Source organism: Plecotus auritus (assembly GCF_963455305.1).
Source record: "Plecotus auritus genome assembly, chromosome: 9".
In the NCBI taxonomy this organism is placed as follows: Eukaryota; Metazoa; Chordata; class Mammalia; order Chiroptera; family Vespertilionidae; genus Plecotus; species Plecotus auritus.
In genome coordinates, this window is record NC_137783.1 from 150,732,335 (window position 1) to 150,751,577 (window position 19,243).

The window sequence follows — 19,243 nt, forward strand, 5'->3', positions numbered from 1 at the left end:
CCTGGCCCAGGATGGCCCACTCCTGGCCCTGTGCCAGCCCATGGCGGGCAGAGTCGAGGCCGTCTGCCATTCGGGGCTCCACCTGGGGCTCCCAGCAGCCGAGGGCAGCCCCCACCCCTGGACTCCATCAACCTTTGCTCGCACACACTGTCCTAGTTTGTGGCTCCCTCTACGCCCCCGCCACCCCAACTCCTCCTCTACGCCCCCCTCAACCACTCTTATCTCTGTAAGGAAAGCCAGGATCCGAGCGAGAGGGGCCGGAGCCGCTTACATAAGCTGCAGGTGTGTGGGTCACAGGGGCACCCAGGAGGACCTGAAGGAGGCTCTGTGCTCTGGGGAGCTTCCTGGGGGGTCGGGATTGTGCTAAGCAGGGGTTTTGGTTTCAGCCAGAGCCTCACAGGCGGGAGCGTGCCAGGAAGGCAGGAGTCGGGCCTCCAGGGCTGCCAGGAGGGTGTGCAGGACCAGCCGGCCACACCGCCAGGCCCCAGGGCCCTGCAGGCCAGGGCAGCAGCCTGGGGCAGGAACGCACTCCAGAGACAGACACGGGGCCTTTCTCCTTTATTATTTGTGGTTTCTCTGCACGAGTCCCCCCACACCCAGGCCCAGGTGCCTCTGGCACCCCCATAAGTAGTATACCAGTACCAGAGTCCCCTTTAAAATCACCGATATAAAAAAGGAGGTGGGGGGGAGAAGGGAGGGCCGGACCACCCCCTGGGCCAGGCAGCTCCTGGTCAGCAGACAAGGCTGGGGCCCAGGCCGTGGGGCCGAGGGGGACATTGGCTTCTGCACAGGAAGGGACAGGCGTTCCCAGCCCTGGGGAGGGGGCCCGGCTGGGAGGGGACTCTGCACACTATGATGCAGACGGTGCCGAGCTAGTGGTTATGGTTGAAAGTCCGCAGGTAAGGCCAGGTGGCTGGTCTCTGGAGTGAGGGCAGAGGACACAGTAAGATGCTGGGAGGCCAGGGCTGTCAGCGCCCCCAGGAGCCCCATCCTGAGGCAGGAACAAGCGAAAGCTGCCTTCCTGGCTTGGCGACGGGAGGGGCTGGGGGCGTCCACCTGAGCCCATGGTCCGAGGAGCGGAGGGGGCCACACAGCTCTGCCCAGAGCAGATGAACCGTGGCGGCTGGGAGGTGAAGGGACAGAGGCCACTGCCCGCTCCGAGGAAGGCACTTGCCGCTGGCATGGCCTGGTATGGCGTGGTGGGAAGGCATAGCTTGGCAGATGACGCGGGAGAGGAACGCAGCCCGGGGGCCTAACCGCTGCTCATGCAAACATGGTCAGCTGTAACCACTGCCGGTGGAGAGGAGAGAGGAGACGGGTCAGCGGGGCCACCTCCCAGCCCAGCCTCCCAGGCCCATGGCTCAGGAGCCACCACCTCCCCGGCCCTCTGAGGGCGGGTCGGAGAGCGACCCTCTTGGGGGGTATAGGAGGGCTGCTTTCTCACCTCCTCCACCCTGGGAGGCCGGCTGCTGGCTCCTGCAGAGGCCTCCAGGCCTGGCCTCCCTTCCCAGGACCCAGACACCCCACCCCATCCTCCCAGGACTTGGGTGGCCTGGCCTTTAGGGCTGGCTCTGAGGCCACACGCTCCAGCGCTAGGAAGGTAAGAACTCCACCACCCCCTGAGGTCCTTCCCCGACCTGGCCAAGGGGGTTCCCACCTGAAACAGGTCAAAGGTCACAACTCCATCCAGATCTGTGTCCAGAGTTTTGAAAAACCCTGTGGTTCAAGAAAAGATGACATGGGGCTGAGAATTCTGGGGGGCATTCATGCAGGCCTCGCCTCTGCCCCCCCCCCCACCTTCCCACAGCACCCCACGCTCTCACCCACCACAGCCATTAGAGGCTCTTCCTGCTGCCCGAGAGTCCCCCCCTCCCCCGCCCCAACAGGCACACAGGTCTCCAGGCACTCAGCCCCTGGGGCTCCACCCCGAGGCCTCCGCCTCCCTGGTACGTGCCATGCAGAGTCTATACCTGGAGGTAGGAGCTGATTGGGACACTCACGGAACATGGTCTCCAGTCGCACCAGGCAGCACACAAAGTTGTCAAAGTCCACGGCCAGGTCAGGCTCCGAGTAGCGGGTGATAATGAGCTCGTACAGCTTCTTGTTGAGCTTGAAGCCTGGCCCAGGGGAGCAAGTGAGGGTCAGGGAGGCACAGCCCGGCCCGGGGGACAGGGAGGGGACCAGGGCTGGAAGGGTGAACCCCCAGGTCTCTCCACCGGAGGCTATGGCTGCTGCCCCTCTCCCTGTCTGTGTGGCCTCAGGCCAGTCCCGTTCCCTCTCTGAGCCTCCGTTTGCTCCGTGCACAGTGGAACAATAAAAGCCCTACCACACAGCTCAGAAGCTGTGGGGAAAGGGCAGAAGATGGCTGTTCCCACACCGCCACCATGGCCACCATGGCCACCATGACCACAGGGACAAGGGCCAATTGTCAGGGGGCCACCAGCCTGGGGCCCCACAGGTGCCCCAGCCTCACCTGCAGACTCGATGGCCATCCGCATCTCGTACGCACTCATGCTGCCCGACTTGTCCAAGTCAAACTTCCGGAAGATGGACTGGGGCAGGGAGCAGAGGGTGAGGGCTAAGCCAAGACAGCCAGCCCTTCCAGTCCGCCCCAGGGTGAGGATGGTGGAACCGGGGGGAGGCCCAAAAGGTGGGTCAGTTGCTGGGGCATGTGGGCTCCGGAGAACCAGGCCTGAGGTGGGACCTGGGCCGTCAGCCTGCAGCCCGGCCTGGCCCTGCTGCGACTAAGGCCGCAGAGGAGGGGGCGGGGCGCAGCCGGCAGGGGCCACCTACCAGGTAATTCCGGATGCGGTTCCACAGGATGTTGAACTCCACTAGGCCCAGCTTCCCGTTGCCATCCCGCTGGGCAGCCGTTAAAGAAAAAACTCCACCGCTTAAACCAGCTGGGAGAAGGGAAGACTGGCCGCAGAGAGCGCCAGAAGCAGCAAGACCGGAGGACAGTCAGCCGTGGCCAGGCCGGCCCTGCCCTCTGAACCTGGGTGGGCTGGGGGAGGTGCAGAAAGAGCACCAGCCTTAGGGTCACTCGGGGATGCAGGCCCGTGACTCCGTTTCCGCTTCCCAGTCAATGGGATGATGCCCAGGAAGGCACTGGTCCATCCACACTCCACACAGCTTTGTCCCTTTCTCTGCACTATTCCTGGGACGAGTCACCCAGCCCCCTTCCCACGCCTGCACCCCCAACCGCAAGCCCCACGGCAGGATACGTCCATGAGGTTGACCATGCTGCGGCAGGACTCCATGCTGAAGCCCTTGGTGCGCAGGTCTTTGTCTGCAAGAAAAAGCAGTTCAGCACCCGGCCCAGCGAGCTTCCTGGGCCCGCCCCGAGGCAGTGCCACCAGGTGGGACAGGGTCAGGGAGACACAATCCCTGTGGCCTGGCATGTAAATCTAGCAGAGTAAGTGTGGAGCAGTGTTTTTATCATCAGAAATAACAAGTTTAAGGTCTTTTAGCAATCAAGCCGGGGTCCCAACGGCCAGATCAACACCACAATGAGACCAGAGTAAAATGAAATGGGTGCCAAACAGAAGTGAAAGACACGCGGTGGAAACGTGCAGCAAAGGTGACCACGGCTGGGCGGGGTCTGCCTCAGGCTCCAGGGAGAGAAGGGAGGGGTTCTGGGCCTAGGGAACAGCATGCTCCGAGGTCGGAGGTCAGAGGTCAGAGGTGGGGGCAAAGGGAAGGTTGGGGGGGCTGCCTTCAGTTGTGCACATCGGGGGGTGAGCCAGCTCTGCTCCCAAGCCCCTCGGCCTGGCCCGGGTGCATGTTCGGGGAGGAAGGGGTCCTGTACGCTGGCTGTACTAAGGCGCTGTCAGCAGCTAAGCTTCTAATCGCAGGGCACCACGCTCAGGCACAGAGAATGTGGCCCAGCAAGAGGCGTGAGGCGTTTGGGAGGAAAGTGGGGGTGAGCAGGGCTCAGGAAGGTAGTGGAAGGTTCCCCACCCACGAAGACCAAGGGGCCGGGTGAGCTCAGCGTGGGAGCAGAAGCCTGGGTTGTGGACTTCGGAGGAAACGGGGGGCTGGACGCAGGGTGCAGAGCAGCCGCTCGGGACACTCACGTTTGCCGATGATCCTGTTGAGGATGGTCTGCAGCTCCTTGACGCTGATCTCCAGGTCCTGGGGGGGAAGGGAGGATGGCACCTGCCCTGGGGAGAAGCTGCCCCCCGATGCCCAGAGGCCCCCTCCACCACGCCCCAACCTACCTCTCCTGCCAGCTGTCTGAAGAGGGTCTTGAAGTTCTCATCAATCTCCTCTTCCGAAAGCACTTGCTGGTTGGAGGAGGGGGAGCAGGTCAGGGACCCCCCCAGCCTGGCCCCCGCATGGGCAGCAACTAGGGGCAGGGCTGGGACCACCCATTAGCTGCATGTCACTTCACCTCTCTGAGCCTCAGTCTTCTCCTCTGTAAAATGGGGGTCTAGTCCCCACTCTACCTCCTGCTCAGGATTCTTGTGGCTTAAGTGAGGAGGGTGCAGTTCAGCTCAGGATGAAGGGTGAGCTGTGGCTTCCGGCTGCGCTACCCTGAGCAAATTCCTTAACCTCTCTGAACCCGAGCTTCCCACGGAGAGGGGAGGGTGACAGCACCCTGACAGGGTTGTTGTGGAGGAAACAGGGAGACCCGGGAAGGACCTCCGCAGAGTCCCAGCAGAGAGCGAGAGCACAGGGACCCGCCCCGCTGTGATCACAGAGTCCTCTGCAAACTGTGACGTGCTGGGCTAATGAGGAATCAGCATTCTTATGGGACGCCCCCAGGGTCCATCACCCCGGGGCGGAGGAGAGGAGCAAGGCGGTGGGGACAGGCACGCACCTCGTCAGGAAGATTGGCCTGGACCTGGTCGTCCAGCTCCCTGTGGAGGTGGGGAGAGAGGGGCCAGTCAGGGGGCAGCAGGGAGCCTGTGGGGACAGGAGGTCAGGAGAGGGCCCACGACTCACTCGGTCCCGGCGCTCTTCTCCGAAAAGAAGCGCAGCACGAAGTCGCCCTCCTTGTTGGGCTCGAAGGTGGAGGGCACCACCACGTACTCCCCGGGCGGCAGGCGGAAGCGGGTGCTGACCTCCCGCAGGTTGATGAACTGCTCTGATCGGGCCCGAGACGAGTTGGCCAGGAAGAAGTCACGCTTCAGGTGCACGGCCGGCTGGCCCACCAGCTGGTGGAGGGGAAGGAGGGAGTGGGGGCTGCAGCTGCCCACTCAGCCCACCCTCAGCAGCTGCCCCCAGACCCAGAGCCCAGGCTCCAAGTCCTGGCCAAGTGCCTGGAGAGCTGGGTCAGGGCTCAGTCACTCAATGGCTGCATGACCCTGACCAGTCATCCTGCCTCAGTTTCCTTACCTGTAAAATGGGGTAATAGTCCTGCCTACTGCACAGGGTGCAGGTGGATGTAGAGACTATAACCATGCAATAACATTCTCGTTACTACTCGGAGCCTCCCCGTGTCAGACTCCGTACACCTCACTGAACGCTCATGACAGCCCGTGGGATGGTGCTCCCGTACCCATTTCACAGCCACTGACATCGAGGCTTAAAGCTTAAGCAACTTGCAGAACGCTCAGCCATCCACCCCGCTGCTCACCAGTGCCCCAGAGGCTGCAGCCGAGACTCATGCAGTGGAAACGGGAAGAGCCTGGGGTGCATGTCGGGTGGGGCTCTGAGGGCCAGGGTTCAAACCCAGCTCCCTCACGTGTCACTTGCTCTGACTCCAGGAGAGCAGTTGGCTCTGCCCACAGAACAGTGGGTGAGGGTTGGGGGGCCTTTGTGAGCAGTAAAACGAGGTGACTTCTTAGTGTGGGCTTGCCACGGTACTGCTCCCCTCTGGGCACCATCAGGCATGTGTGTTCAGCGGCGTGTAAATCTGGGTGAATCACGTGCCACACCTACCTCCGGAGGAACCTACAAGAGAGACACACGGAAGTTAGAGAATCGGAGCCGAAGTCTGGCCCCAGAAGCTGCCTTTCAGGTGTCAGCTAATGAGGCAGCTCCCTCTTCCCAAGAGCAGCCTCTGGAACATCTTCCACCCCTCCACCCGCCGCACGGGATGAATTTTAGGCCCCTGCCCGCCCCAAGCCTGGCAGAGGGCCTCAGCAGGTGCCTCCCTGGACCATGGGAGGCTGCCTCAGTGGCGCGATTCACCCCAGTGGCTCAGGATGGGCCAGCGGTGTCCTCTGGCGCCCCCTGGCGGACCTCGCCTGCTGTGGCCGGCGCCAGCCTTTCAGGCGGGTGTTGGGACTTGCACCTGCTCACCTCGTACACTGCAAAGCCAATGGTCTCCATGTCCCGGCCGAAGCGGCGCTCCCGGCGGCGGTGCTTCTGCATGAGCGCCAGGACGAAGCTGCAGCCTGACTCTCGACCCCCATAGTCGTCCTCGTTCACGTCATCTGTCTCCTCCAGCCGGATCTTGAACTGGGGGTTCACCCAGAAGGTGGCTGCAGGAGGGGAAGAGGTGAGGATCAGAGAAGCAGAGAACCCCCAAGCCTTGTCCTCCCCCATGTGCCTCTCCATTCATCCATTCCTTTAACAAAGTGCCACAGTGAGCCACGTGGCAGACATGCGGGGAGGAGGGGGGGACACAGTCCTCGCCCTCGGGAGCTCCCATTCCTGACAGGGAGGCGAAGGATGCACAAGGCAGGTTAGTGAACAGAACAACCACAGAGAATACGCAGCCGGAATGGCCAGGGAGCGCATCCTTGAGGTGGCATTTAAGCTGAGAAGTGAAGGGGAGGCCCTGGGAAGCAGGAGCCAGCCAGAGGGAGAACTCAGCCCCCCCCACAGGGGACGCCCGTGTCTAATGGGACTCCCAGTTCCAGTGAGCACCAGGCACCCAGGGAGGTGGCAGAGGTGCAGAAGCCAGAGCGGCGCCGACGAGTGTGGACTGAATCAAAGAGCAAAAGAACCTTCTGACAGCCCGGCTGGCCTGGCTCAGTGGTTGAGCGTGGACCCATGAACCAGGAGGTCGGGGTTCAATTCCCGGTCAGGGAACATGCCTGGGCTGTAGGCTGGATCCCCAGTAGGGGGCATGCAGGAGTCAGCCAATCAGTGGTTATTTCTCATCACTGATGTTTCCATCAATCTCTCCCTCTCCCTTCATCTCTCTGAAATCAATAAAAATACATTGGAAAAAAAAAAAAAAAAAGAGCCCTAGCCGGTTTGGCTCAGTGGATAGAGCGTTGGCCTGTGAACTGAAAGGTCCCAGGTTCACTCTCTCTCATCATGTTTCTATCTCTCTCTCCCTCTTCCTTCCTCTCTGAAATCAATAAAAACATATTAAAAAAAAAAAAAAAAGAACCGTCCGACAGACTTGCATGGGAGGGGCATGATTGGGTTAGAATTTTTAAATTAACTTATTTTTAAAATTCAGACAAGGGTGTTGATGAATTTGTTCCTAAAATGGATTAGGATCTTAAGAGATGGTTGGAGCTGCTGTGTGGACAGTGGTTTAGAAGAGGGTGAGGGAAAGCAGGGTCTGACAGGAGGCCACAGCGCTGCAAAGGGTGGCGGGACTTGCATTTCTGGCCGTTTGGTGATTCAGCTGCCTGAACAACCTCCTTGACCAAAAAAAAATAAGTGCTGGATAGCATATGCAACATGTCTTTTTAAAGGCACTAAACAAGCCACAGCACCCGCCCCCACAAAGTTGACATTAATAAAAAAGGTAGATAACAAGTGTTTTCAAGGATGTGGAGAAGTCAGAACCTCATACACAGCTGGCGGGAATGCAAACATGGTGCAGCCACTGGGAAAATAGCCTGGCAGTCCCTCAGATGGCCCAACATAGAGTTACCGGTGACCCTGCCGTTTCACTCATAGGTACATATCCAAGATAAATGGGAACATTTGTCCACACAGAAGGAATATTATTCAGCAATAAGAAGGAACGAAGTACTGATACACGCCATAACATGATGAACCTTGAAAACATGCTAAGACACAAAGAACCACGTAGTGTATGACTCCGTTTCTATTAAATAATATTGTCCAGAACAGCCTGACTGGTGGCTCAGTGCTTGAGCGTTGACCCATGAACCAGGAGATCACGGTTTGATTCCCCAGTCAGGGATGTGTAGGAGGCAGCCGATCAATGATTCTCTCTCATCACTGATGTTGCTATCTCTCTCTCCCTCTCCCTTCCTCTCTCAGAAATCAATAAAAACATATTTAAAAACATTTTTTAATTGTCCAGAAGAGGTAAATCCATAGATTTGCTTGTTACCAAAGCCAGATAAAGACACCCCAAGAAAATGACAAAGGCCTGGGTTGCGGGCTCCATCCCCAGCAGGGGGCGTGCAGGAGGCAGCCAATGGATTGATCGATTTCTAGCTCTCTGTCCCTCTCCCTTCCTCTCTCTCTAAAATTCAATAAAAACATATTTTTAAAAAAATACTATACATCGGATCAACAAAGTCAAAAGACCTTTTTTTGTAAATTCTAATATTGACAAATTCCTTACAGGATTAACAAAGAAACAAAGAGGCAGTGCAAACAAGCAACACTATGAATAGAGGATAGCAACAGATGAGGTAGCAGAATATACAAAGGATAACTTTATGCTAATAATTTTGAAAACAGATGCAAAGGATAACCCCCTAAAAAAATACAACTCATGAAAATAGGCTCAAGGGGAAACAGAAAACCTGGGTGATCCCATCACCATTAAAGATACTCAGTATCAGAAGTTAATCTTCACAGGAAGACAGCTTTACAGACCCGTTCCCCCAAACGTTCAAGCAACCAATCATCCCGATCTCGCAAACTCTTCTGGAAACCAGAAAAAGAGAGAACACTTCCCAATTCACTTTAGAAGCCAAATATAAATATAGCACCGACAGCAACACCAGCCAAGGTCAGTATAAGAAGGGAAAATCACAGGCAAATCTCACTCATTAGTGCAGATGTAAAGCTATTGTATAAAAATGTTATGCTGCCCTAACTGGTTTGGCTCAGTGGATAGAGCGTCGGCCTGTGGACTGGAGGGTTCCAGGTTCGATTCCAGTCAAGGGCATGTACCTTGGTTGCGGGCACATCCCCACTGGGGAGTGTGCAGGAGGCAGCTGGTCGATGTTTCTCTCTCATCGATGTCTCTAACTCTCTATTCCTCTCTGTAAAAAATCAATAAAATATATTAAAAAAATAATGTTATGCTAGGGTCCCTGGTCGTCCCGCTATGACAAAGTTGAGATTCAATCTCTGGTCAGGGCACATACAAGAATCAGTCAATGAATGCGTAAGTAAGTGGGACAACAAATCAATGTTTCTCTCTCCCTTCCTCTCTATCTCTAAAATCAATCAATAATTAAAATTAAATAAAAATGTTATGCGATGAACGCATTTTTATCTCAAAATGTAAGGTTGATTTGATATTATAAAAGTGGTAAGTGTAATTTACCATTTTGACAGATAAACAACACTCTACAGTCCTGGCCAGCATTAAACAAGAATGCATAACAATAACGTTATAAGAATTGGAAAAGAGCCCTAACCGGTTTGGCTCAGTGGATAGAGTGTTGGCCTGAAGACTGAAAGGTCCCAGGTTTGATTCCGGTCAAGGGCATGTACCTTGGTTGCAGGCACATCCCCAGCAGGGGGTGTGCAGGAGGCAGATGATCCATGTTTCTCTCTCATCGATGTTTCTAACTCTCTATCCCTCTCCCTTCCTCTCTGTGAAAAATCAATAAAATATATATATTTTTTAAAAAAATTGGAAAAGAAACAAACTTGTCATTATTTGCAGATGCTATACTGTCAATTAGAAAACCAAAGAGAATTTACAGATAAATCCTTAAAATTAAATATTAACAAGTTTGCTGGATACAAAATAAATTTAAGAGAGAAAGAACTCAGCCAGCGTGGCTCAGTAGTTGAGCATAGACCTATGAACCAGGAGATCATGGTTTGATTCCCGGTCAGGGCACATGCCCGGGTTGTGGGCTCAGTCCCCAATTGGCATGCAGGAGGCAGCCGATCCATGATCCTCTCTCATCACTGATGTTTCTCTCTCTCTTCCCCTCTCCCTACCTCTCTGAAATCAATAAAAATATTTAAAAGAGAGAGAGAGAAACATCAATTGGTGCTGAGGATCAAACAAATCAGCAACCCAGGCAGGAGACGTAATTTTTAGAGATACTATTTACAATAGCAACAAGATGATGAAATCTCCCCCGGCTGGTGTGGCTGTTGTTGGGGCACCATCCCATGCACCAAAATGTTGGCAGTTCGATTCCCGGTCAAGGCACATGCCTGGGTTGCAGTCGGGGAGTGCAGGAGGCAGCCGATCCATGTTTCTCTCTTTCTCTCCCTTCTCCTCTCTCTAAAAATCAATTTAAGAATCTTAATAAAAAATGATAGAGTCTCTAGGAATAAATCTCAAAAGATGTATGAGCCCTGTAATGATGAAAATTATAACATTTTGTCACAAGACATTAAAGAAGGCCAAAATAAATTGAGATATAGAGTAATCCTCCCTTATTCATGGGAGATACATTCTAAGACCCACATGGATGCCTGTAACCTCGGAGAGCACCAAACCCTATATATTCTGTTTTTCCCTATAAATACATACCTGTAATGAAGTTTAATTTATAAATTAGGCACAGTAAGAGATTACCAAAAATGACCACTAATAAAATAGATTATAACAATATACTGTAATCAACGTTATGTGAATGTGGTCTCTCTCAAAATACATTACACTGTACTCCCCTTCTTTTTATTCTGGCGTGAGGTGTCACAACGCCCACGTGATGAGATGAAGCGAGTGGCGATGCAGGCATTGTGACGTACGTAGCTGCAGACTACTGCCAGGGCTACCGGGACCCAAGCTCTGTGGCTGGGGCAGGGGCCTGATAACCTAGCTGCTACCAACGGGCAGGCAGGAGATACGGTGAGGATCAAAGGGATGATCCAGCCCTGACCGGTTTGGCTCAGTGGATAGAGCGTCGGCCTGGGGACTGAGGGGTCCCGGGTTCGATTCTGGTCAAGGGCATGTACCTTGGTTGCGGGCACATCCCCAGTGGGGGGTGTGCAGGAGGCAGCTGATCAATGTTTCTCTCTCATCGATGTTTCTAACTCTCTATCCCTCACCCTTCCTCTCTGTGAAAGATCAATAAAATATATTAAAAAAAACAAAAAACAAAAAACAAAAAAAAAACACAAAGGAATGATCCACGTCCTGGGCCGGCCTGCCCAAGATTTCATCACGCTACTCAGAAGGGCTCACGATTTCAAATTTATGAATCATTTCTGGAATTTTCCATTTAATATTTTCAGACCACGGTTGGCTGTAAGTGAATTTGCTAAAAGCAAAAACACAGAGGAGGGACTACGGCACCGCATTCTTGGATCAGACTCAAAACCGGAAAGATGGCAATTCTGCCCAAACTGATCTATCGATGCAACGCCGTTCCCAATGAAATTCTCAAAAAGGTTTTTGGAGGACTTGGTGAGCTGATTCTAAAGTCCACAAGGAAAAGCAAAATGCAAGAATAGCGAAGAGACTCCCGAAGAAGAGATCGCCCTGTCGGACAGACAGCAGGACTTCTTACAAAACCACGTCAGCGTGCTATTGGCAGAGGGACAGACCAAGGGGCGAACGGCGAGGCCAAAGCAGACCCACGCGAGTGTGGGAGCTCCGTGAGGGGCTGGCACCGCAGGGCAGGGAGGCAAGGGCAGGTCTCAGTAAAGGTACAGGGAACAGTGGTTGCCTATTTGGGGAAAAGTGAAATCGGATCCCCACGAGGGAGAAGGCTTTAAAACAGAGGGCTGTGAGCTGAGAGCACGCGGGCGTGAGAACAGCCGGGGCGGGTTTGGCAGAGCCAAGGCTGAGGAACCCTCACACCGCAGTGGCGGCAGCGTGGTGAGGAGGGCAGCTGGACGGCAGTGGGTGAAACACGGGACCAGAAGAAAGGAGCCGGGAGCGTGGCAATTCCTGAGAAATGGCTGGGGAAGGGGGGCTGAGGGAGGGGGCTTTAAGGCAGACACGTCTGCATAATGACACGAGAGAGAGGTGATGGGTGCAGGAGCAAGGCTTTGAGAGGTGAAGGGGGACGGGGTCCCAAGCAGAGCTCGGGGTCCCCCACGGGCAGGGACAGTTCTGCCACTGTCACAGGAGGGAAAGCAGTCAAGAGGGCACAGGCCCAGACAGGCGGGGGATGTGGGGGTGGGAATATGAGGGGGTGTCCTGCATGATGAGGTCTTTCAATGACACGCCAGGCCAGGTGTGCAGATGAGTAACAGCGGAGGGAGGTCTGGAGAGCGGGCCGTGCTGACGAGCAGGGGGATTGCCAGGGGCGAGCAAAGTGCTCATCTGAGGTTTGGGGCTGTGATTCCAGGGAAAGCACGGCCTGGCCGTGTGACTCCTCTCCAGCCACATCGGTGGCTCAGCTAGGATGGTGGCTGTGCCGAGTGAGAGGAGCAGAGGGAGCCGGGGGCCAGGAAACAGTTTGCAGGGACAAGACGAACCTCATGACTCTAACCTGGGAAGGAGAGGAAGGGAGGGAGGGGGAGGACAGTGCAAAAGCAGGGGGCTCAACAGGTCAGGGAGGTCAAGGCTGAGGGCGGCAGGGAGGGGCTGGGAGGGTTGAAGGTGAGGTCAGGGAGGGACGTTTGGATCCGCTCTGGGTGCTGCCGGTGAGGATGGCAAGGAACTGAGGGGCCAGTCAGTGGGCTGGGTCACCCCCATGGGTCCAGAAGCCCAGGGAAAGGTGACAGAGGGGCCAGGGGGGACTGTGGGCCGGGTCAGGTCTCAGATGGAGGAGTGACAGGAAGCGCTGGCTGGATGGCAACAAAGTCTTGCTCCCTGGTTCGCAGCCCGGGCTCGGGCCAGGATGGGGAGGCAAGCGTGGCTCTTTGGCACGTACAAGGACGGTCAACGTTTACTCCTCAAAGCCGACCGAGAGGTCAGCACAAGCGTCCAACGTGCAGCGAGGAACTAACAGAGCTCAGCGAGGACGCGCCCTGCCTGAGCCTTGGGCCCGGAGGCGGGGCCCCGACCGCACCCGTCGCCCTGCGTGCGGGGCCCAGGTCACCTGGGTAGTTGCGGCAGCCGCCCGCGGTGCTCCCCCGCCGCCAGGTGCCATCGTAGAGGGTGGTGTTCCACTTGCGGAACCGCCGGCTCTTCAGGGCGTCGGGGGTCAGGTTGCAGATCTCCAGGCGGGTGAACTCGCGCATGAAGTCTCGGAATGACATCCTGGGGGTCGAGGTGCAGAGGTGAGCCCCGGTCCCGGCCAGGACACCCGGGGATGCGTCAGGCGGGGTTCCTGGGGCGTGGGCAGTGGGTGCAAGGTCCCGAGAGGGGCCAGACTGAGGAGGCAGCTGCTCACCAGAACTCCCCGTCCTCCATCTTAATGCGGAGCTGCTCCCGCTCGTAAGGGTCCACATTGTTCCACTCTGGGGAGCTGTGGGGAGAAAGGCCTCTGTCCCTGGGGCCTGTCCTCCCCTAGACCAGGTCACGGTCAAGGTCAAGCCCCAAGATCCCAGTTGCAGGGGTGGCCTGACGAGGCTCACAGGCTGGGCCCAGGAGCCCAGGTGGCCTGAGCTTGGTCCCTGGGCCCAGGAACATGAGGACGGGCCCCTCTGCTCAGTCCTGAGCCCACCCCAGGCTGGCAGCGCCCTGAGCAGAAACGCCAGGGGCACTGAGCAGCCTCCCCAGCCAGTGCCCCCTGCCCCTCACCCGTCACTCCAAGCTCCAGTCCACTCCACCTCGCCCCAGGGGTTCCGCATCCGGATCAGGTTCACCATCTGGCCCATGTAGTTCACCTGTTCCCCAGAGCTCCCATCAGCGCCTGCCCGGCACGCACTGCAACACCCCTTCCCCCACGTCACCCTCGCCTAGCCCGGCGCAGCACCCGGGCGCACCAGACCCAGCGGAGAAGCAGCTATGATGCAAACCACAGGCAATCGAGGCAGGCCAGGACACACATCTCAGGATGAGAGTCCCCAGGAGGCCAGTAAGGGGCTACTACAGGAGAGCCAGCCACTCCCACAGCCCTGCTCTCAGGCCCCAGGGGCAAGGTCAGGCAAAGACGCGGGCAGCACCCTGTAGGGAAGGCCCCAGGGTACCTGCTTGGCCCCCGTCACCGAGTAGGCGTGGCCCTTCACCAGCTTCTTGAAGGTGATGGCCTCCATGTCCAGGACGCTGGAGATCTGCAAAGTCATGTGCTCCGGTCAGGGGCCAGGTTCCAGGGACCCGGTCAGCATCCCTACCCCCAGGCAGAAGTGAGCCCCGAGCACGAGGGTCCTGGACATGCCCCCCTTTGTGGAATGGAGTGGCAGGCAGGGACCCTGACCCCACCTAACCCAACTCCTCCAAGTACAGATGCTGCCCCTAGAAGGGGGCTGCCCCAGGGTTCCAATGCCGCCAAGGGTGGGGGCTGGGCACCCTGACACTGCTCCTGGCCAGAGCTCGCCGGCCCGGGTGCACACAGGAGGCTCGCTCGGCCGGCACTCACGTCAATGGAGCAGCCCAGCAGGGAGCCCCGCTCCAGGGCCTTGATGATGATTTGGTAGAGGTCGCTGGGTGCCTTGCGCAGCTCATACCACTCGGTGACGCCGCCTGTGAAGTCCTCAAAGCCCTCGGAGGTGCTGCCCCCCGACAGGGCCTCGTAGCTGCCGTTCACCCTGTGGGCGGCCCCAGGTCAGAGCTCCGGCCCCACAGAGGACACCGCCCCCGGGTGGCCTGCAGCGGTGCCCCCGCCCCACTCACTTGGCGTAGGCCTTCTCCAGCAGGGCGCTCCAGAACTCGTTGCCTTGGGCCGAGTGCACGAACACCAGCTTCCCGTCCTTGGTGGGCAGCAGGTCATCCACAACCACGTCCACCCACTCCCCGAACTGCCACAGCTGTGGGGGGAGGGGCACGGTGAGACCTGCTACGGGGTCCCCAAGCCTGAGGTCAAGCTCAGCCTGCCGCTTACGAGATCACGTATCCTAGAGCAAGTCATGCCCTCTGAGCCTCAGTTTCCCTGTCCGCGCAAGGGGGCAGCAGTGCCTTCCTCGCGAGGAAAACTAGCCCGACCTTGAAGGTAAAGCGGCCCCACAAGAGCAGCGCTGCTGCTATTCCGGAAACAGCCCGAGGTGTCCCCGTGGTGTGGAGAGGCGGGAAAGCGCCCCCCTGGGCTCTGGGGAACTAGCCCCCTTTAAGGCATAGACTCCACCTCTCCCCTCCGCATTCTAGGCCAGGGTGTGTGTGGGTGGGGGTGGGGGATACCTATGCAAAGTGGGTGTGGACCAAAAATGTACACCCAGGTCCTTCAACCACAGGACGGGCGGGGTTCCTGCAATCCTGGGGCTTGCTTCAGAGGTGCCAGAGGCCGGGTTCCCCAGAAGGGAGGAGTCAGGTTGCCCCGGGCCAGAAGCAGCCCAGTGCGGCTGAGAAGGAAGGTATAGAACCATGGGGAAGGGGAGCTGTGCACCCAAGTAGCACAGGTAGTGGGGGGCTGTTGGACTGGCCAAAAGAGGTAGGGAGGAGCGGATGGGAAGTGTGAGGGAAGGGGGCGGGGAAAGGGACAGGGAGGCGTTGCCAAGCCCCTTCGGACAGCCTGGGCAGGGTGGCACTTGGCCAATGTGGATGGCACCTGGGATCCTGTAGGCCGGCGGTCGCCCACCAGTGGTCCCTGAGGTCGGAAAGGTTGGCGACCGCTGCTGTAGGCTGTCTCCTGGGACCCAAGGTGGGTGAGGAGGGAGTACAGTAAGGGGGCTCCCTGACTAGGCGGAAGGAGAAGGAGTTCCCAGGGCAGGGCTGGGGCCACAGGGGCCCGAGGGTTTTATCCAGGGTTGCTGGAGGGGGGGGGGGCGGGGGCGGTGATGTCTCTCCCAACACCAGCTCATTAAGAATTCATTAGTCTTTGGCTTGAAAAATGGGCTTGGTGCGCAAACGTCAGGAAAATCTGGCTTAAATAGACTCGATCCCAAATTGTTCTTTTCTGCAGGGCTGTCAGAGGCTAGAGGTCGCCCAAGTCCAGGAGGAGCTGGGTGGGGGGGGGGGTGGACACCATGGGTGGAGATGGCCATGGGTGCTGGTCTGTCTTCACCCAGCGGAACATTCATTTTTTTAGATGGGGAAACTGAGACCCTGGGAGGAAAAGGATTTGTCCCACAGGATGTAACCCAGAGCTCTTTCTCCTCTTCGGGCACTTTCTTCCCGATACGCACAGCCACCCAGGAACACTGCCAGCCCAAATACCTGCCCACCGCCCACAGCTGGCCGGTCCCGATGGCACCGAGAGGTCACATACTTTCCAGAGGGAGGGCGGGCCCTGCAGGGTGTGGCTCTGAGCCACCCTCGCTCCAGTCTGCTGAGGGTCACCTGTCCTCCCCTCCTCGGTGCCTGCCGCCACTCCCCCCTCCCCCTGCATCTCACCTGGAAATGGAAGATGCCGGCGTAGCCATCCTGAAAGCTCTGGCCGTGCGGAACCACGCGGTGCAGGAGGGTGTCGTTGAGGGTGAGAGAGGCGATGGCAGCCAGGAGCCAACAGTCCCCTGGGGTGGGAGACCCCCATCAGACCTGCTCTGCTAGTCTGCCCCTGGCGGTGCCCGTGCTTGCCCATGCTGGGGAGAACCAGGGGTCCCCTGGGTGGCATACCCCTCAACTTGCAGAAAAGCCCCAGGAATCTGGGCGAACCAGCCCCAGCACGGACAGCCAGAGCCTGTCTGAGCTTGCAGGAGGGAGGAGTTGGGGCAGAGCCAGAAGGAACGGGCAGAGAGAGCTCCTGTGGAAAAAACACCCCGAAGAACCCGCTAGGGCCTACCCAGGGCTCCCTGGCAGATGTCCGTGCGGGTGGCTCCATCCACGATGAACTGGGGGTTTGAGAGCAGCTCCTGCAAGAGACCCAGAGTCCTGTCTCCCAGAAACTGGAGCCCAGCCCCCAGGCCCCACTCCCTACTCGGGACCTGGAGTCCTGTTCCCGTTCCTCACTCAGGATGGGGGTAAACTGAGCCCCACACAGGGGGGCCCCTCTCACCGTGGGACGCTTCCACTTGATCCCGTAGGTTTTGGAGGAGTTGGGGCCCAGGTCCTTGTAGCCCAGGCTCTGGGTCACCGGCGGGAAGGCGTCGTCACGGAAGAGGGCCCCGCTCTGCAGGCACCGGGCCCGCAGCTGCTCATAGTCCTGGCCCAGGTACTTGATGGCGTTTTCATGGCGGCCCAGGCCCAGCTCCTTGGCCCGCTGCTTCTGCACTTGGGCAGACACCCCGGTGCAGTACACGGGGGTGATGAACTCCTCGGCCATCCTGCGGGACAGACCGGCCTCCTCAGGACCCAGGCCTCCCCAGGACTACCACGGGGTCCTGCCTGTCCTTGCCCACCCGTCCTCCCCAACCCTGGGGTTACCCACATCACTGCTCCCCTCACGAACGCAGGACTGGGCCACTTCCTTCTGCTCCCGGGAGAGGAGTTCCCCAGCTCTGGGTGTGAGGGCCACGCCCTCGCTACCTCCCAGAGCCACCACCTCTTTCCCCGGAGCCCATTGTCCTAGGCCTGCTGCAGCCCAGCGGCCGGCCAGCGCGCCAGCCAGGTGGGGCAGGGCGGGGCCCGAGGAGCCTCCGGGACCCGGGGAGGTGGGAGACCCCAGGAGAGGCCTTCGGACCCTGTCGGCCTGCCTGCAAACCCTCCCCACACCACTCAACCCCTACTCACTGCCCCTTCCCCGGGCTTGAGGGTGCAGAGCGCCGGGCAGCCGGGGTCTGTCCCCAGGCCCCGAGACCGGCCGGGGGGTCAGGCGCTGGCCCTCAGTCCCTGACCGTCCGGCCTCCCCAGCCCAGCCTGGCGGCAGCGGTGCCCGCAGACTGCGGCGGGCGCCTGGGCTGTGCGCTCCGAGGGCCCGGGGTCGGGGCAGCCCCTCCGCGGGCGCAGCGGCTGGATCGGGAATCCCAGCCCCGCCACTCGGCTCCTTACCTGGAGGAGGAGTTTGGGAGGGTCGCTGCGGTCCCCGCGGCCGGCTTCCCCGGTGGCAGCTCAGGGCAGGGCCCAACCAGGAAGAGCGCTCCTCCCCGCCCGCCCCCGCGGCCCCTCCGCCCTCCGCCCTCCCTCCTCTCCTCCTCCTCCGCCGGCTCCTGCCCCTTCCCCTCGCTCCCCCTTATCGCCCGGGCGCCTTCCCCGACTATCTCGCTCTTACTCTCGGCGTCTTCCCGCCCCTTCCCCCGGGCCCGCGGCCAGCTGCGCGCGAGGACGAATTAGTAAAAGGCACAGCGGACCGGGGAGGGGCCGGCGGCTGTCGGGGCGGGGAGGGCTGGGGCCTGGGCCGAAGGGCAGCCGGGGAGCGGGGGCAGGGCAGGGGGTATTTTTAACCAGGGGCAGCTGCTGCGGTGCCGCGTCGGGTCGCCCCACCCGACGCGGGGCCCCGAGGGCATTCCCGGGCGCGGAGCCGCGGCGGCGCCTCCCGCAGCCCCGGGCCGGCCCCTCCTCCGCCGGCCGCCGCCGGCCTTACCCCGCGCCACGTGAGTCCCGGCCGCGGGGCTGCGGTGGCCGCGGGCGGAGCTGCGGCGGCTGCGCGAGGCGGCGGGGAGCGGACCCTGCGGGGCGCTCGGTTCACGGCAGCCCCACCCCGCCCGGCCCGCGCTCAGCTGGGCTCCGCGCCCTCACCACCCCCGCGCCCGCGGGAACAGCTCGGGGCGCCTCCACCCCGCCTTGGCGGCTCCCTGCCTCCGGGCGGGGCGCGGGGGACCGGCCCCAGGCCGCAGCTCGCGGCGTGACCTTGGGTGAGTCCTTCTCCTGGCGGCTCGGCTTCCCGGATCGCAGAGCCAATGGGACGGAGATGAGCGATGGTGGGGAGCCGGCTTCTCATTCGCCCCGGGAAGCTGCGAGAGGTGGGCATCCCTGCCCTTTCCCCTTAGACCTCGGCCCACACTCCTGGGAGCGCCCTGTGCCACCCGGCCCAGGAGGGGGCAGCCGAGGCTGCGAGCTGGGCCACAGGCCCACCCGGACCCCGAGCCCCGGCCGCCCGGGCTCCGGAACGGCGAGAAGTTGGAAAGCCTCGAAGCTGGAGGGAGGGGCACCGGGGCGATCCCTGTGCCAGGTCCTCGCACGGCCTAGGGTCCCCAGGCCAGCGGCTGTGGCAGCGCCTATAGGGTGTACACACGAGCATGGCGGGGGGGGGGGGGGGGCGGGGAATGCATAGCTCTCCTAGCGTTTTAGGACCCAGGAAGGCTAAGAGCAGCTCATCTAATCGGACTGCACAGTCACCCCGTTTACAAAGGAGGGAAACTGCAGCGGGACAGGTGTGGCTTGCTGAGCTCCCTCACCTGGTGAGTC

The 19,243-nt window shown here is 59.4% G+C and overlaps 1 protein-coding gene across 5 annotated transcripts; it reads right to left on the reverse strand.

The window, feature by feature from the left end:
* Nucleotides 1–542: 542 nt before the first annotated feature.
* CAPN1 (calpain 1) lies at nt 543–19,001 on the reverse strand. Of its 5 annotated transcripts, XM_080640472.1 has the most exons (23): nt 18,108–19,001; nt 17,630–17,887; nt 16,956–17,223; nt 16,743–16,812; nt 16,355–16,473; nt 14,702–14,835; nt 14,448–14,616; nt 14,059–14,142; nt 13,670–13,755; nt 13,320–13,394; nt 13,026–13,186; nt 6,250–6,431; nt 5,887–5,898; nt 4,948–5,159; nt 4,823–4,862; nt 4,221–4,286; nt 4,077–4,134; nt 3,225–3,289; nt 2,794–2,862; nt 2,474–2,552; nt 2,001–2,117; nt 1,658–1,716; nt 543–1,290 (listed from the first exon to the last, which is right to left on the reverse strand). In XM_080640472.1, the coding sequence occupies exons 3-23, from the start codon at nt 17,220–17,222 to the stop codon at nt 1,264–1,266; spliced, it is 2,151 nt and encodes a 716-aa protein (XP_080496598.1). In that variant the 5' UTR covers nt 17,223; nt 17,630–17,887; nt 18,108–19,001; the 3' UTR covers nt 543–1,263. The 5 variants fall into 5 exon arrangements, with proteins under 5 accessions (XP_080496598.1, XP_080496600.1, XP_080496599.1 ...); XM_080640474.1 differs by lacking the exon at nt 17,630–17,887 and having other exon boundaries at nt 18,420–19,001; XM_080640473.1 differs by lacking the exon at nt 17,630–17,887.
* Nucleotides 19,002–19,243: the final 242 nt, after the last annotated feature.

Excerpts from the sequence above, each read along its gene's own strand:
- CAPN1 (XM_080640470.1), bottom strand. Across the intron at positions 14,617-14,701 it reads CTGGAGAAGGCCTACGCCAA|GGTGAACGGCAGCTACGAGG; the intron begins GTGAGTGGGGCG and ends GGCCGCCCACAG. Across the intron at positions 13,756-14,058 it reads CGGTGACGGGGGCCAAGCAG|GTGAACTACATGGGCCAGAT; the intron begins GTACCCTGGGGC and ends TCTGGGGAACAG.